General features: G+C 42.9%; 1 protein-coding gene across 1 annotated transcript in view; it reads right to left on the bottom strand.

Moving 5' to 3' along the window:
* Positions 1 to 447: 447 nt before the first annotated feature.
* The window catches only part of CDYL2 (chromodomain Y like 2), a 160,153-nt gene continuing 145,269 nt past the window's right edge, over positions 448 to 15,331 (bottom strand). Inside the window, exons 7-8 of the mRNA XM_036750033.1 lie at positions 5,514 to 5,657; positions 448 to 890 (exon numbers count right to left, since the gene is read on the bottom strand). Coding sequence (XP_036605928.1) covers positions 732 to 890; positions 5,514 to 5,657 — 303 coding nt within the window. The 3' untranslated portion in view covers positions 448 to 731. The remainder of the gene's footprint in view (positions 891 to 5,513; positions 5,658 to 15,331) is intronic.

Raw genomic sequence — 15,331 nt, 5'->3', positions numbered from 1 at the left:
ACATATAATACACATAAATTATTAGAATCGCCACCTTACAGTGTTGAAAAATATATATTTAACAAAACGTTTCTAAATTTACAATATCTGGGTTTGTAAATTACTTTTGTTAAGATTTTCAGACTAAGCCCTAAATGTCACACAGATCCTTGTGTCAACAGGAAGGATACTGAGGCAAGGTCTATATGATTGATCGGGCTGCTCTTGCCTGAGGATGACGGACTCCAATCAATCGTGCTCAACCTAGTCCTTTGACTGGCATTCGAGCACGTAATAACAGCTGGTCAAAAGCTGACACTCTCCAAAGAGCAACACTCCATTGACACAGCCCGAGTCAAAAAGACAGAGAAAACTGGAAGAAATGGTACTGCCTTACTGGATCATGGCGATGTAATCCAGAAGGTGAGGAAGCTGTGTGTCTAGCAAGCAGACAAGCTCCCCTCCCGGAAGAGACAGACAGCCCTTAGGGGAACCCCTGACCAAGGTAGGCAAACCGAGAATGCTGAGCCCCACATCTGTTACACAAAACCAAACCAACGTAGAAACAACCCAGGAACATCCCAGAATGACTCACGAGGAAAACTGACAGAACCCTAGGGATGGAGAGACATTCACAAGCTCCTTTCCAGAACATTGGGCTCCAATGTTTCTAACACAGGGAAGAGCTGGAAGTCAGGATCACTCTGGGCACAGAGTGGGGGGGCGGGGTGCAAAAATCACAGCAGAGCCTTTCAGACTTCATAAATTTTTTCTTGCAGGTAGCTGAATAATGAATCCAAGCCTTTGGAAGAACTCCATAGCTGCCTTAGCATCTGACATTCTTTCTCATTCACATCCTCGAGGACTGATTTTAGGAAGCTCCGAACGAGACATTTAGATTCTTCTAACACCTGGATGGGAAAACATCAAGTTAGACTGGCTGGCCCATACCCAGCTGCTGTCAGCCAGGGAAATGTTCTCCGGCTCTCCAGCAGGCCTACAGCTGATGATGATAGGCAAAAAGGCGGATTGCTGGTGACTGTGTCTTCTCTTGACTGTCTCCTGTGTACCCTTTCTTAGCCTGTGCTCGGGACAGGTCCCTTTCAAAGCTCTTTTCAACAGATAAAAAAGGATGATCATAGAATCAAAGACTCAGACTGTCATGGTCAAGTGGGATGTGTGTGTGTGTGTGTGTGTGTGTGTGTGTGTGTGCGTGCATGCGCACATGTGTGATAGATTCTTTTGGTAATCTGGAGAAGCCTGTGGACCCTTTTCCAGAGTAATATTTTAGATTCATAAAACAAAATACAGAGGATTACAAAAAAAATCATGTTGAAATAGCTCTCTCCCTCTAGAAAATATATTTATATATAATATATTGAAAATACATTGGAAATATATTCATATTTCAATATATTTCAATATTCTAATATTTAACATATTAGTTACTATATTAACTATAATTCTGTATTGTGTATAATTATGAATTATAATATTTACATATTAATATATTCAAAATAAATTTTTTAAAAGTTCTCAGACCCCAGATTTAGAATCCCTTTTCATTTTACAGAAGAAGAAACTGATTCCCAGAGAAGTTAAGGGAAACACAGTTAATAGCAGTTGTGACTCAAACTCAGGTCCTCTGACCCCAAATGAGTATTTTTAATAAAACTCTTATTTAAGTAAAATTCAGATAGGCCTGCAACCTCAGTCCTTTATTTTGAGCCAAGTTTGAATTCCAGGAAAAAGAAAGAATGTTGCTCCCCTGAGCCACTGCAGACTTATATTATTCAGCAATTTAACAAACCTTGTGCCAGACCTCCGATGCCAAGCATGGGGCCTTGCATGGAGTCAACATTTAAATGAATGTTTCCCAAGTTTTCGTGGCACTGAAGGTTTTTGTGAAAGAATGGTTTTCTTCTTTTTCCCCTGAGAAGCTCATCTTAGATGAACCCAATGCTTTATGATAGCTTTTCTGGGTGTCCGTTAGCATATTATGTGATAAGTTATCTTGAGGCTACCAGATTCTTTCTCTCTGACCTCAGACTGCAGAGGTCTCCCTGCTTAACTCTGAGAAGGTCTCCTTTCCCTCAGTGGCACTTTCCCTTCTTCTGACTGTGGGTCTCATCATATCCAGAGGATTTAGAGCTACAAGAGCCTTTAGAGTCCATCTAGCTCAGGGTTTCTTAACCTTAAGTCTGTGAACTTAAAAAAAAATTGATAGCTGTATTTCAGTATACTGGTTTTCTTCATTATTCTGTGCATTTAATTCCATGCCTTAAAAAAATGTGATTCTGAGAAGTGATCCATAGCTTTTCCCAGACCGATAGCCCAAGGGGCCCAGGACATACGAAAAAGTGAAGTTCAACCCCTTCATTTTCAGAGTGAAAGTAATGATGGATTTGAAGTTAAGGGAAACTTGGTTTTAAATCTGCCCTCTGACCGTGGGTGGGTAAATCATTTCAACCTCGATAAGCCTAGGACAGGGCTGGTTTTTCTTGTCTCTGTACATTCCAGCACCTAGCAGAGTTCCTGGGATATAGTTTGTGCTGAATAAATAAATGCTTAGGGATTGATTGTTAAAGGGAGATAATAGCGATTATGGGAATCAGATGAAATGATATATGTTTGGAAGCCCTGAGGCACTGTATAAATATCAACTATGATTACTATTCTACAATTCAAGGCATGGTAGAAAGAATGCCGGGCCTAGAGAAATTCTTTCTTTCTTTCCTTCCTTTCTTCCTCCCTTCTATTCTTCCTTTCTTCCTCCTTCCTTTCTTCCATTCTTCCTCTCTCCGTCCCTCCCTCTCTCTTCCTTCCTTCTTTCCTCCCTCTATCTCTTCTTCCCTTCCTTCTCCTTCCTTCTCTCTCTCTCTCCCTCCCTCCCTTCCTTCCTCCTTCCTTCCTTCCTATTGAGATTCAGTGAAGTGACTTTGCCTGCCCAATAAGTAGGGGAGCTAGGATAGGAACTCCAATATTCTTTCTATTGCTCCAAAGGCTCCTCCCTTAAGTATAAACTCCTCTTGCCTCCATGATCCCACCAGAGCAGAGTAGGGGTTGGGCAGATAAAAGTCTGGTTTAAGGTGAACACATTATGACTAGGATGGATGCTCAAAAGAAGATGTATCTGGAGAGTCTTGGGTTTGAATCCTACCTCAAACACTTACTAGCTATTGTAGGTGAGTCACTAAAACCACTCTAGCCCTCAGTTTCTTCATGTGCAAAATGAGAGACTGGGATTTGACAATCCAACAATCTGGGCAAGTCTTGCAGATAAGTCCTAGGGCTCACTATCTGAGCAGCTACAAGGGGGTTTAACTTAATACTTAGCAAGAGATGCTCTGAACAGCCCTACCAGCTCCAGAGGAGTGACTAAAGGATTGAAGCACTTGGTACTCAAGAACCAAACTGTTCCTTCCTAGGAAAAAGACTGGGGCAACTAGGTGGTGCAGTGGAGAGGACTGGGCTTGGAATCAGGAAGACTCATCTTTGTGAACTCAAATCTGACTTCAGACACTTACTAGCTGTGTGACTCTGGGCAAGTCACTTCACTCTGCCTCAGTTTCCTCATCTGTAAAATGAGCTGGAGAAGGAAATAGCCAACTACGCACGTATCTTTGCCAAGAAAACCCCAAATGGGGTCAGGAAGAGTGAGACACGACTGAAGCAACTGGATAACAAAAAGGAAAGAGACCAGCATACTTATCTTTAAAGTTCATTTCTTAAGCTCTTATGTATCTCAGTGGCTACATGAGTTGACTTTCTCTTTCCTACCTAAACAGGATATTACTTACTGGGCTCCGAGTGACTTCTAAAAGATATAATCTATACTTAATTACAAGCTGGTACTTGGACTGAATCTCTCCCCAACAAGGCTTAGGAGTTAAATGGGGACATTAGGCTGTACCAACAACCCATAGGACAGGATGATTTCGATACAGAGGGAAGGGCTCCCTACTCCTGCCTGGCTTCCTCCTAAGCCCTGCTGTTAGGGCTTTCACCGATGCGGTCATTAGTACATTCAACGTCTTTTTGCTGCATTAACAAAAGCAGACGGCCCAGGAAAAGGAAACGTGTTGGCCCCACTGTCCTTTGCTCCAGACAGGCCATAACTTGGAAAGTGTGTTCACTTCAGGGATCCTATTTTTAGAAACACATTGACTAAATGGAGAGTATTCATACAAGGGTAAACAATATGGGGAGAGGACTGGAGACTGGGCCATTAGAGGCTTCACTGAACGAACTGAAGACATTAACTTGGAGAAGAAAAGACTCTGGAGGTTCACGCTATCAGTCTTCCATTTGAAGATGGATTAAACTTGTTCTTCTTGGTTCCCAAAGATAAATCTAGGACTGATGGATCAAGGCATATAGGGTCTATAGCCTTCCTCACAGAGGGAGGAGATTTAGGCTCAAAATAAGGAAACCCTTTCTAAAACTTAGAGCAATTCTAAAGTAGAATGGATTGCTCTCCTGGGATAGTGAATAAACCCATCGCTACATGTCTTCAATAGGAGGTTGGATGACCACCTGTTGGAGAGATTATATTTAGTTTGCATAATTTGAATAAGCAAGGGTTCGCTTGAGTATGGGTTGAGTATAGGGGTTGGATCCCCCTAATAAATTTAGAGGTCAACTGAATGGAATCAATTGAGCTCTTCGAATTTCCAAGTACATGACAAATTTAAAGAGAAAATATGAATTACTGAAAAACAAAACACTGCACTTGCAATTAGAAGACCCAGGGCCTAGTCTTGATTTTGCCTGTAATATAGCTGTATGACTTTGGCCATGGCATTTCATATCTCTGGGCCTTAATTCCCCTCTCTGTAAAGTAAAGGCGTTGGATTAAATGATCTTTAACATCGATTCCATTTCTAGAATTCTATTTTCTACCACCTTCTTTCAGATGTGGCATTCTGGGATCCTTTGAGTTCTGATATCTTATGCATTATATTCTAAGGTTCTTCCCAGTGCTGCCATTCCATATTCAATGTTCTAAGGTTCCTCCTAGCTCTGATTATTTTCTAGGACATCTTTCTATGTTCTATGATCCTTTCTAGCTTAGGTATGCTATATTCTATGTCCTATTGGCCCTTTTAGCACTGAAATTCTGTGATATATATTTCAAGGGCCCTGCCAGCTCTAATATCCTATTACTTATATTCTGTTACTCTCAGCTCTACTGTGTCCTAAAGGGCCTTCTAGCTCTAGGGTCCTAGGAACAGTACCTCCAATTTTCCATCCGTTGTTCTTAAGCTAATTTGATGTCCTTTGCTCTTTATTCCTTTCAAAATCATACACATATTTTGAAACAAAGCTTTGAAAATCTACTTGTCTAGAAAGCCTGATTTTCTTCTCATCTTTCGGACAGACTATTCAATCAACCACAAGGGGATGGAGAGAGTGCAGGAAGTCACTCCTTTCAAAAAGTGGGGTGGGAAGCCTCACAGTGTGCCACGGGCAGATAGGCAGAATCTCCCTGGATCCTGAGGATTTCTCTTGCGGAAGGAGGGGCCAATACTTACTACGGCACTGCAGGCGGCCATCTCTTTGACACGTAACATGACTTCTTGGCTGAAGGTGGTTGGCCAGAAGACTTGAGACACGAGCCCTCGGCTGCAAGCTTCCTGAGCTGTGAGTTTCCTTCCACAGAACAACATCTCATTGGCCTGCAAAGGGCAAAGACAAGGACATCCTGAGGGATCCCAACATCTCAGAGCTGGAAGGGACCTGGGCGGGGGGGCATGGAGCCTCATCCATCCCAACAAGTGATACATACACACACACACACACACACACACACAAACACGGAGAGCAAACAGCAGTCAAAATTCAAACTCAAGTCCTTTGACTACCAAGCTATCTCCTTTCTAAAGTGCTTCTGAGATAAGGCAACTCCTCTATCTGAAATATTGGCACTAAATATAGCATTTGCCCAAATATGCCTGTTAGAGTCAGGCAGAAAGTATGAAAGTGGGTCATAGATTGTTAGGTCTTAAAGGGACTTAGAGAATGGTGTACTGGAAGTAGTGCAAGCTTGGAAGTGGAAAGAACATTGTATTTAGAACTGGAGGACCCAGGCTCAAATCTTGGCTCTGCTGCTTAAAACATGAATTCAATTCATTTGCAATTTAACAAACATTTGTTAAGCATCTATTCTGGACAAGATACCGCATTAGGTTCCAGGGAGATAAAAACAAAAAGAACACGTTCCTAGCCCATGAGCAGCTTACATTGTATTAGGGAGAAACAACATGTCCACAGAAACTAAATACAGAATGGATACAAAAAAAATTTCAGGTCAGGAAAGACTAACTGAGGAAATAAGAAAAAGTCTTTTTTTTTTCCTTTTCTTTTCTTTAGGAAGTAGCACTTGCACTGAGCCTTCAAGGAAGGGAGGGAATCTGAGAGGCAAAGATGAATGGGGAACAGCCTACGAAAGGCCCAGGAGTGGGGGATGGAATGAGATGAATGGAGATCAGCAAGTAGGTCAGTCGGGCTGGTAGAGAGAATGGATGAAGGGGCGTCATGTGCAGCAAGCCTGCAGAGGTAGATTGGAGGGCTTTAGAGACAAGAGTATTTTATATTTTATCACAGAAGTAACGAGAAACCACTGGAGTGCCTTGGTCTGATACGGGCTTTAGGAAGCTCGTTTGTCGGCTAATTAGACATAGGCATAGAGAACATGAGGAAGGGAAGCCGAGCGGGAGCCTAACTTCAGTAGCCTAGAGAATAGGTGGTGGTGACTGCATGGACTGAACTAGAGTGTGACCAGAAGAAGGCTGGAACAAGCTCAGGAGAGGCAACTGTTAAATTGTTAGGGTGAGAATTTATACCTAGAAAATCTGCAAGCACCACAAATCAGGGCTTGAGTTATTGTTTTGTTGATTGTCTAGACTTCAGAAAGTGATGGAGAAAATGTTCATAATGCTGATTAAATTTAAAAGTATGTCATGAGCACATTTTTAAAATTTCCCCTGGAAAGCAGGGAATATTTACATAAATATTTATGAGCACACTCCATGTAAGTGGAGAGAGGAGAATGGTGGATACAAGAAATATTTGTGGAGGTAAGATAGACAAGACTTGGCAAACAATTGGATATCAGAGGAGGGGGAGAGGGAAACAGTAAAGAATCAAAGATGACTGACGCCAAGGTTTTAACTTGGGAGAGAGGAAGGAGGGCGATGACCTCATCAGAAACAAGAAAGTCCATAAACGTGGTGGGGGTAGGGGTGGTAGTTAGCTCGGTTTTGTACATGTTGAGCTATAGGTGCACATGGGACACCCAGTCGGAGATATCCAGCAGTAACTGGTGTTCTAGGGCCAGGGCAAAAGAGATAGATGAGGTCTGGATTTAGAGATCTGGAAGTCATCTCCAGAGCTGACAAGTGAACCCATGGGAAACTATGACATCAACAAGAGAACAGATAAAGAGATGAGAGTAGAGTGCCCAGGACAGAGCCTTGGACTACATCTATGCAAGAGATTGAGAAGGAGCAGTCAGATAGGAAGGAAGAGAACTGAGAGAGAGCAGTACCACAAAAACACCAGGGACCGAAAGTATCCAGGAGAACCAAGGGGTTGGTCAATAACATCAAACATGGCAGAGAGGTCTAAAAGGACAGAGGGATGAGGAGATTGCAGGGTCATAGATGGATGGGCCTCTGACACCATACGGTCTGACCGTGTCATGGCACAGGCAAGGAAAGTGAGGTCAAGAAGCTATCGCAAGATCTGTGTGTGTGTGTGTGTGTGTGTGTATACATATATGTATGTATATATTTACATACACACACATATATACACATATACACATACATATATGCATATATACACACAAATACAAATACACACATATATAGTGTGTGCGTGTGTGTATATATAGATAGATAAATATATGTATCTATACATAGCCATAGTCTAATACACACACACACACACACACACACACACACACACACACACATATATATATATATATATTAAGCTATGGCATATATGTGTGTATACTCATATAGATAACATATATAGATCAAGATCCATGTATGTGAGATCAAGAAAATACCAATTTGTATATCTGTATGTATCTATTTATACATATATAGATAGTCATAGGCTAATATACATACATAGGCATGTGTATGTATATGCGACCGTGTGTTTCTAGAGCTATATCTATGAGACCAAGAAGTCATGGCCTAATATGTGTGTGTGTGTGTATATATGTATGTATGTATGTATGTATGTATATATATATGTATATATAATATAGTATTATATATATAAAACATTTTCTATACATGTTACATATATATAGACATTTAAAGTAAGTGCCCATAATCTTGCTATTATCTACATTTTCTAAGTCTAGTCACTTTAAGTCTAATATTGCAATCCATGTAAATTCTATTAATAGTGAAGACAATCAACTAAGCACATCACTTCTGCTAGAGAGTAGGCCAGATCACTATGTTGTTAGAAACCTATTACCTAATGTTTCTTTATATGGGACAAGTTCTCAGCTGCTATGAATTGACTCTGTTGAGGACAAAAGAAGGAGATTGACCATTCCTTTTTTTTCCAGTTCTAGACTTTGGTCTCATGAAGCACTGAAACACAATCTCATATAAAGTCCAATCTCTTTGGGGAAAGGGACTTAGAGATGATTGGGAGGGAAGGATGTGGAGGTAATGAATGCAGATGACTTTCCCTAGAAGTTTGGCTGTGAAAGGAAGAAGAGATATAGGACAATCACCTAAGGGGATGACAGTTCCAAGTGAAAGTCTTTTTAAAGATGAGTGAGATCTGGGCACATTTGTAGGCAGCAAGAAAAGAAGCTAATAGGGGGAAAAAAGACATCCTGAATTTGAGTGAGATGATTGAAAGGGCAAGCTATAATAAGAGGTGGAGCGGGATGGGATCAAGGGCATATATATGGAATATGAAGGGGTTTGCCTTACTTAACAAGGAGAAAGGCCACCTCTTCCTTAGAGACTAAAGTAAAAAAGAAGAGAATGGGGGATAATGTACTTAATAAATGCTTTTTGTGTGGTCAAAGTTACCCAAATGGTAGGCCAGAGAAATGATGAAACTACATTTCACCTAGATTTAAGTGAAGCATTCGATAAAGTATCTCAAGGTATTCTTATGGAATACATGAGGCTGGGTAATTAGGAGGATTCTCCACTAGTTCAATGGCTGGATCCAAGGGGCAATGTCAACACCCTGCTAATTCTTCCCCCTGTCAAATTATCTTTATGCTCATGTATATGTATATGTATATGAATATGTATATATATACGTATATATACATATCAACTCCCTTGATAGGATGTTAACTCCTTCAGGAAGAGACAGGAGGTATAAAATTGGGGGGAGGAGGGAGTTTTGACAGTGTAACCAGAATGACCTTTGTTTTCTTTGAGTGACTCAGCTTACCTCATTGAGCCTCACTGGACACTGTGGCTTGCTCTTCTGGGGCAGGAAGCCCAGCGACCATGCCAGGAATCAGAGGACTTCCTGTGTGATGAGTCATGGGGCTGGCTGAGGGGAGGTGTTAACTCCAGAGCCATGCCCTATTGGGTGTTAACCTGGTCTACGCTAGGTGGAGGGGCCAGTTCAAGAACCAATTGGCTCTGGTCATTCAGGCTGCACTTGATGATGTCAAAAACTCTATAAGAGGGGAGAGGACAGCTTAAAGATCCCCTTTCCTTTTCCGGTTGGTGCAGCAGCGGTGGGGAGCATGACTCGGGGCCATCCCTTGCTCTTGGGCCGAACCCAGATGTTGGTAATTATGAATTGTATTGGGTCTGTCTGTTGATATTTGTAATTTGTTTGTATTTTGGTTTTGAGGTTTCGGGATGCTGGTTTGTTTTCCTCCAAACTAAATGAATATTCTGAACCACAGGGTGCTGGCTTTTTCCCCTGAAGTACGTGAATGAATCTGTATTTGGTATATCTCTTGATGCTTGTCTCTTTGCTCCCCTGAACTAACTGAATGCTGGCGTTTTTTCCCCTGAACTAAATGAATATTGTCTGTATGCTAACCGAATGCTGGATTAAAGTAAGCTGGTCAACCCCTTCACCATGCTTTCCTTATTTAAGCAGATAAAAAGAACCTGTGCTTTCCCGGTGTCCTGGCAGCCTCCTGGGTGCTGGCTATGGGGGGATCTTATGCCCCCACAGGAATTGCTAGCTGGGTTGTTAAAACAGACATATGTCCTGTTTTCTCTGTCTTATGCTGAAAGGGATATGGAAAGGAAGAGAAGGTTGGGGAAAAGTCTGTGAGGCCTTCAAAGGACAGCTAATAAGAGATGAGTAAAAGGATTGTCATGCAGCGGTGAGGGCTCAGCTGAGATTATATAACATAAATTCGTAGTGGACCTGGTTGGAATAGCTGTGTAAGTTCCTTCAGTGGCATTCAACAGCACACAAGTATAGGGACGCAGAAAAGGAGGAACAATGTTAAGATGAGGGGAGAAGGGAATCTAGAATTCGATTTAAGATTGAACTGGAGAAACGTAACTCTAGGGTCAAGACTGGTGAAGAAGGAAAGTGAGACCAGGTCGGGGCGATGGACTGGGAAAGCAGAAACACATAGAGTGACCGGAGGTTACTGAGAATTAAGAAGAGGTTTAAGAGGAATAAGGCACAGGGAGAGATGGAAGGATGAGGAACTCCAGAGATTAAGTTCATGGAGGTCTCTCATTCCCATTCTGGCTTAATAACTTGACAGTGGGATCCACTCTGCTTGATTCTCATCCCTTCAAAACAAAGGTGATAATAAAGTCTACAAACTAGAGGCCAGCGAACTTGATTTTGGTTCCTAGATTCTAGAATGTATTATTAAACATCTCCCTACCTCGAGCCTCTCCCTTCTCCAATATACCATCTACATAACCTCCCATCATTTTCCTAAAGCACCCCTCTGAGCACATCACAATGCTACTCAATAAACTCCAATGGCTCCCAGTTACGTCCTGGATTAAATATAAATGCTTGTGCTTGACATTTGAAGCTCTTCACAGCCTAGCCCTGACCTTCCTAACTAGCATCATTACACATGACTCCCATCTGAGCACACTGAGGTCCAGACAAACTGGTCTTCCTGATGTTCCTCCTACATGACATTACAGCTCTGGTCTTTGTGCCTTTAAACAGCCCAAGGCTGCATGCTCTCCTCCCCTCTGCCTCTCACATTTCCTGGCTTCCTTCTTCTGCTCAAGCACCACCCTGATGGTCCCTGCCCCTATCCAATTACCTTTATATAGGTTTGTGTGTCATCTCCCCAATAGGATGTTAGCTCCTCCAGGGAGAGGACCATTTAGTTGTTGTATCCCCATGCAAACAGTGTGCACTTAGTAAATGCTTGTTGATCTACTGGCTTTTTTTCTAGTGAATACCTAGAAAAGGAAGTAGTGGTCACTAACTGCCAGCAGGGTTTCGTCATGGATAAGTTACACCAGGTTAACCTTTTACTCAGAAGCACCTGAGCCTGGAGTTAGGAAGACCTGAGTTCAAATCTGATCTCAGATACTTATGAGCTTTTAGTCACCTAACATCTGGCTGCCTCAGTTTCCTCAATTGTAAAGTGGGGATCATAAGAGCACCTATGTCCCACAGTTGTAAGGATTAAATGAGATAACAGTTGCACAATGCCTGACACATAGTAGGTACTTTAATAAATCATTTTTTTGTCATCAAGGTTACTAAACTGGTAGGGCAGAGAAATGCTGATGCTCCATTTCACTTAGATTTAAGTGAAGGGCTTGATAAAGCATCCCAAGTTATTCTCATGGAAAACATGGGACTGGGTGCTGTGTAATCAGGTGGTTTCACAATTAGGTTTCAATGGCTGGACCTTCGATGTCTCCTCCGAAGGTCATCTCTTGTGGAAGGTCATCCCCATCTTGGCTCAGCGGCATTTCACATTTTTACAATGACACGGAGAGAGTCCTAGGCGCAACCTTTTATGAATCTGCAGAGGACACAAGGCTGGAAGGGATAGCTAACACCCTCAGGGACAGACCTGGGGTGGAGAAAAGCTCTGGACAGGCTAGCTAGCGCATCAGGCTGAGGCAAATGAGAGAAAACTGATTGATGATAATGGATGGAAACTAGGGAAGACATAAGGGAGGGAGGAAGCAGGCATTTCCGTAGCTCCTGCCATGTGTCAGGCCTTGGGCTAAGCGCTTTACAAATGTTATCTTATTTGATGCTCAGAACTACCTTGTGATAATGATGATAATGAGAGCTAACAAACATTTCTATAGCTCCTACTATGTTTATGTAAGAGGGGCAAAGAAGCATGTCCCACTCTCATTAAAGTAATAGTCTCCACTGTACTCTGTTCAGATCTGGTCAGACCACATCTGAAACCATGCTCAATTCTGGACTTCCTATTTAAGGAGAATCATTGATAAATTGGGGCAGCTAGGTGATGCAGTGGATAGAGCACTGGGTCAGGAAGACCTGGGTTCAAATATATCCATGGACACTTACTGGCTGTGTGACTCTGAGCAAGTGACTTAATTAACCCTATTTGCCTCAGTTTCCTTATCTATAAAATGAGCAGAGAAGGAAATGGCAAACCGCTCCAGTATCTTTGCCAAGAAAACCTCAAAAGGTGTCATGAAGAGTTGGACACGACTGAAAAATGACTAAAGAGAAACAACAAAAACTGGTAAACTGGAGAGTGTCTAGAGAGGGCAGCTGGCACGGTGAAGGGTGCTGAATTCATTTCAAATGAGGATTAGTGGAAGGAGCTGGGGATGCTTAGCCTTGAGAAGAAAAGATTTAGTGGAGGACATGATGGCCATCTGCAAGCCTCTCAAGAGTTGTCCCAGGGATTAGGGATTCAGTTTGTTTCATTTGGCCCTGGTGGGCCCAACAGGGAGCAGTGAATGCAAGTGGCAAAGAGGTAAATTCAGATTTGACTGGTGTAAAGAAAAAGTTACTGACAATTAAGACTGGATCCTATAGACCAGGAGTTTGGAATCTTTTGGTGTGAAATGGGCCCCTTTGGTAACCTGGCGAAGCCTGTGGACCCCTTCTCAGAATAATCCTTTAAATAACTGAAGTAAATGCTGAATTTCACTTAGAAGCTAGTAAAATAAAGATGAAGTTTTTCCCCATCCAAGTTTGTGAAGAGCTCTGAAATCTCTCCATGGACCCCGTAGAAGGACTGGGGATGCCAAGAATTCCTTCTAAAGAAGGTATGCTATGGAGGGCATTTAGATATAGACTGGACTACCTGGTCTTTGAGGGATCTTCCAACTCCAAACTTCGGTGATGCTCCCCTATGAGCCTGGGAAGGTGCCTTTGCAAGTCTGTGTCATCGTGGAGAGGACATTTAACAAATGACTGTTTTCACACTCTCCCATCCTGGGCAAGGAAGGAGTAGGAAGCTCCCAGTCCATGAGTGATAATTCCCCATAGCTGTGGCTCAGCCCCCTTTCAAGACCAGGAGACTCTACTTCCATGAGTTCTCCCTAAGACCTTCAAGGGTACAATGATTTCTCAGTCATCTCATGTTCGCAGTGACCTGCCCCCACATTGGTAGCAGTGGGGGAGATTCAAGGTCAAAGAGTAGGAGGGGTAGATTATTTGGGCCATGTTTTCTGGGTACTCCTCATTTTCTAGATGGAAAAACAGAAGCCCAGAGAACTCAAATGCCCTTGCCAAAGCTTGGTTGGTTGTCTTCCTTTGTTCTCCAAGAGGACCAAAGTGATATCTATGTTGGGGTCAAGGGACAGTGTGTGACAGTGGCTGATCAGCAAGCTGGGAAGGCTCAACCACAGATGAGCCACCAATAGTTCCTATGAACGTTTGGAGTGGAGATGCCTCTAAATTTATACACCTCACATTTCCTCTGAGCTACCGCAATTATCAAACTGCCTAAGGTTACCCAGCAAATGATAGAGCCAGGATTTGATGGGTCCTCTGTCCCATTCAGTGATCTCTCTCATTGTGTATTCCCCAGGTGGGCATGATTTTCCCTAGGCTCAGCATTCCTTCCACCTAAGCCACAGAGACATCATCTTTCTAAAAAATGTCAGAGAAGAGGGTTCTTTTAAACAAATAAATGAGCCTAGCACATGGAATGGTCCACTGGTGATGCACTAGGGCACAGCATAATGCATGTAGTCCTTTGTGATGTGCAGGAATGTCTAACTGCCTGTCAAACAGAAAATGTCAGTTTTGCCTCCCCCAGAGCCCAGGCTCTCCTTTAGTATGGAGGAGCTGAAAGGGGAGGAGCTGCAGACTTCAGACCCCACGCAGGGACTCCCTCTTTGTCCACCCTGGCTGTCATAAAGCATCAGAACACCTCACATGGGGCCCAGACTTGTTCTGTCTGGGCCCCAAAGGGCAGAGATGGGAATAAAGAAGAAAAGGTGCAGAGAGGCCAGTTTTAGTCTCAATTTAAGGAAAAGCCACTTGATAATTAGAACTGTTCCAAAGAATCTTTGCCAGGTGGTTCTAGCATGCTTGGATGGACTCTTTCCTCATCTCCACCTTATAGAATCTCTATTTTCCTTCAAAGCTCACAGTTCAGATGCTTCCTTCCAGATGAGGCCTGTTCTGATTTCCTAAGTTATTAGTACTTTCTCCCATCTGAGAAGGAATCAAGACAGCAGAGGCAGCACAGTAGATAGACTGCCGGGCCTGGAATTGGGAAGACCTGGGTTCAAATCTGGCTTCAGACACTTATGAGCTGTGTAAGCCTGGGTTAGTCATTTAACCTGTTTCCTCAACTGAAAAATGGGGGATTGTCATAGCACCTACCTCACAGGGTTGTTGTGAGGATAAAATAAAATAATATTTGTAAAGTTTTGCAAACCTTAAATCACTATATAAATGTTAACTAACACCAGTGGGGCCCAAACAATAATGGCGCTCCGCAGAGGGGTGGGATTATTCCATTTTTCTCTCTGGGTTGTGAGCCTGGTGGTGGTGGCACACTCGGGTTCTTTGACCACTTTCTTTCTACAAGACATATTCACCATGGAGTCACAAGACAGTCACCAGTAACAAGGCATGGAGTGCCCCATCTCAAAGAAAGCAAAGCAGCCTACTCCCCTGAAGGGGGTCTGGAGGGAGCCTGAGGACAGGATACCTAGATGAAGTGCATGTCGGAGGGACTGGAGACTGTTGGGGAACGGCTCAGCCCAGACGTCACGCAGCTGAACAAGAGGTAGGAAAAGGTACTGTGTGGTCTGGGAGACTCAGGACACTGTTTGAGAGTCCCTTAGCGACAGTGCATTGAACCCTGTGTCCTGGATGACAGGTTCTCCTGGCACACCTGGGGGAGACCAGCCAGGGTCTTTTGTGTGTACAGCTT

The sequence above is a fragment of the Trichosurus vulpecula genome, chromosome 3, assembly GCF_011100635.1.
Source record: "Trichosurus vulpecula isolate mTriVul1 chromosome 3, mTriVul1.pri, whole genome shotgun sequence".
Taxonomy (NCBI): domain Eukaryota; kingdom Metazoa; phylum Chordata; class Mammalia; order Diprotodontia; family Phalangeridae; genus Trichosurus; species Trichosurus vulpecula.
This window is presented reverse-complemented; position numbering and strand designations above follow the sequence as displayed.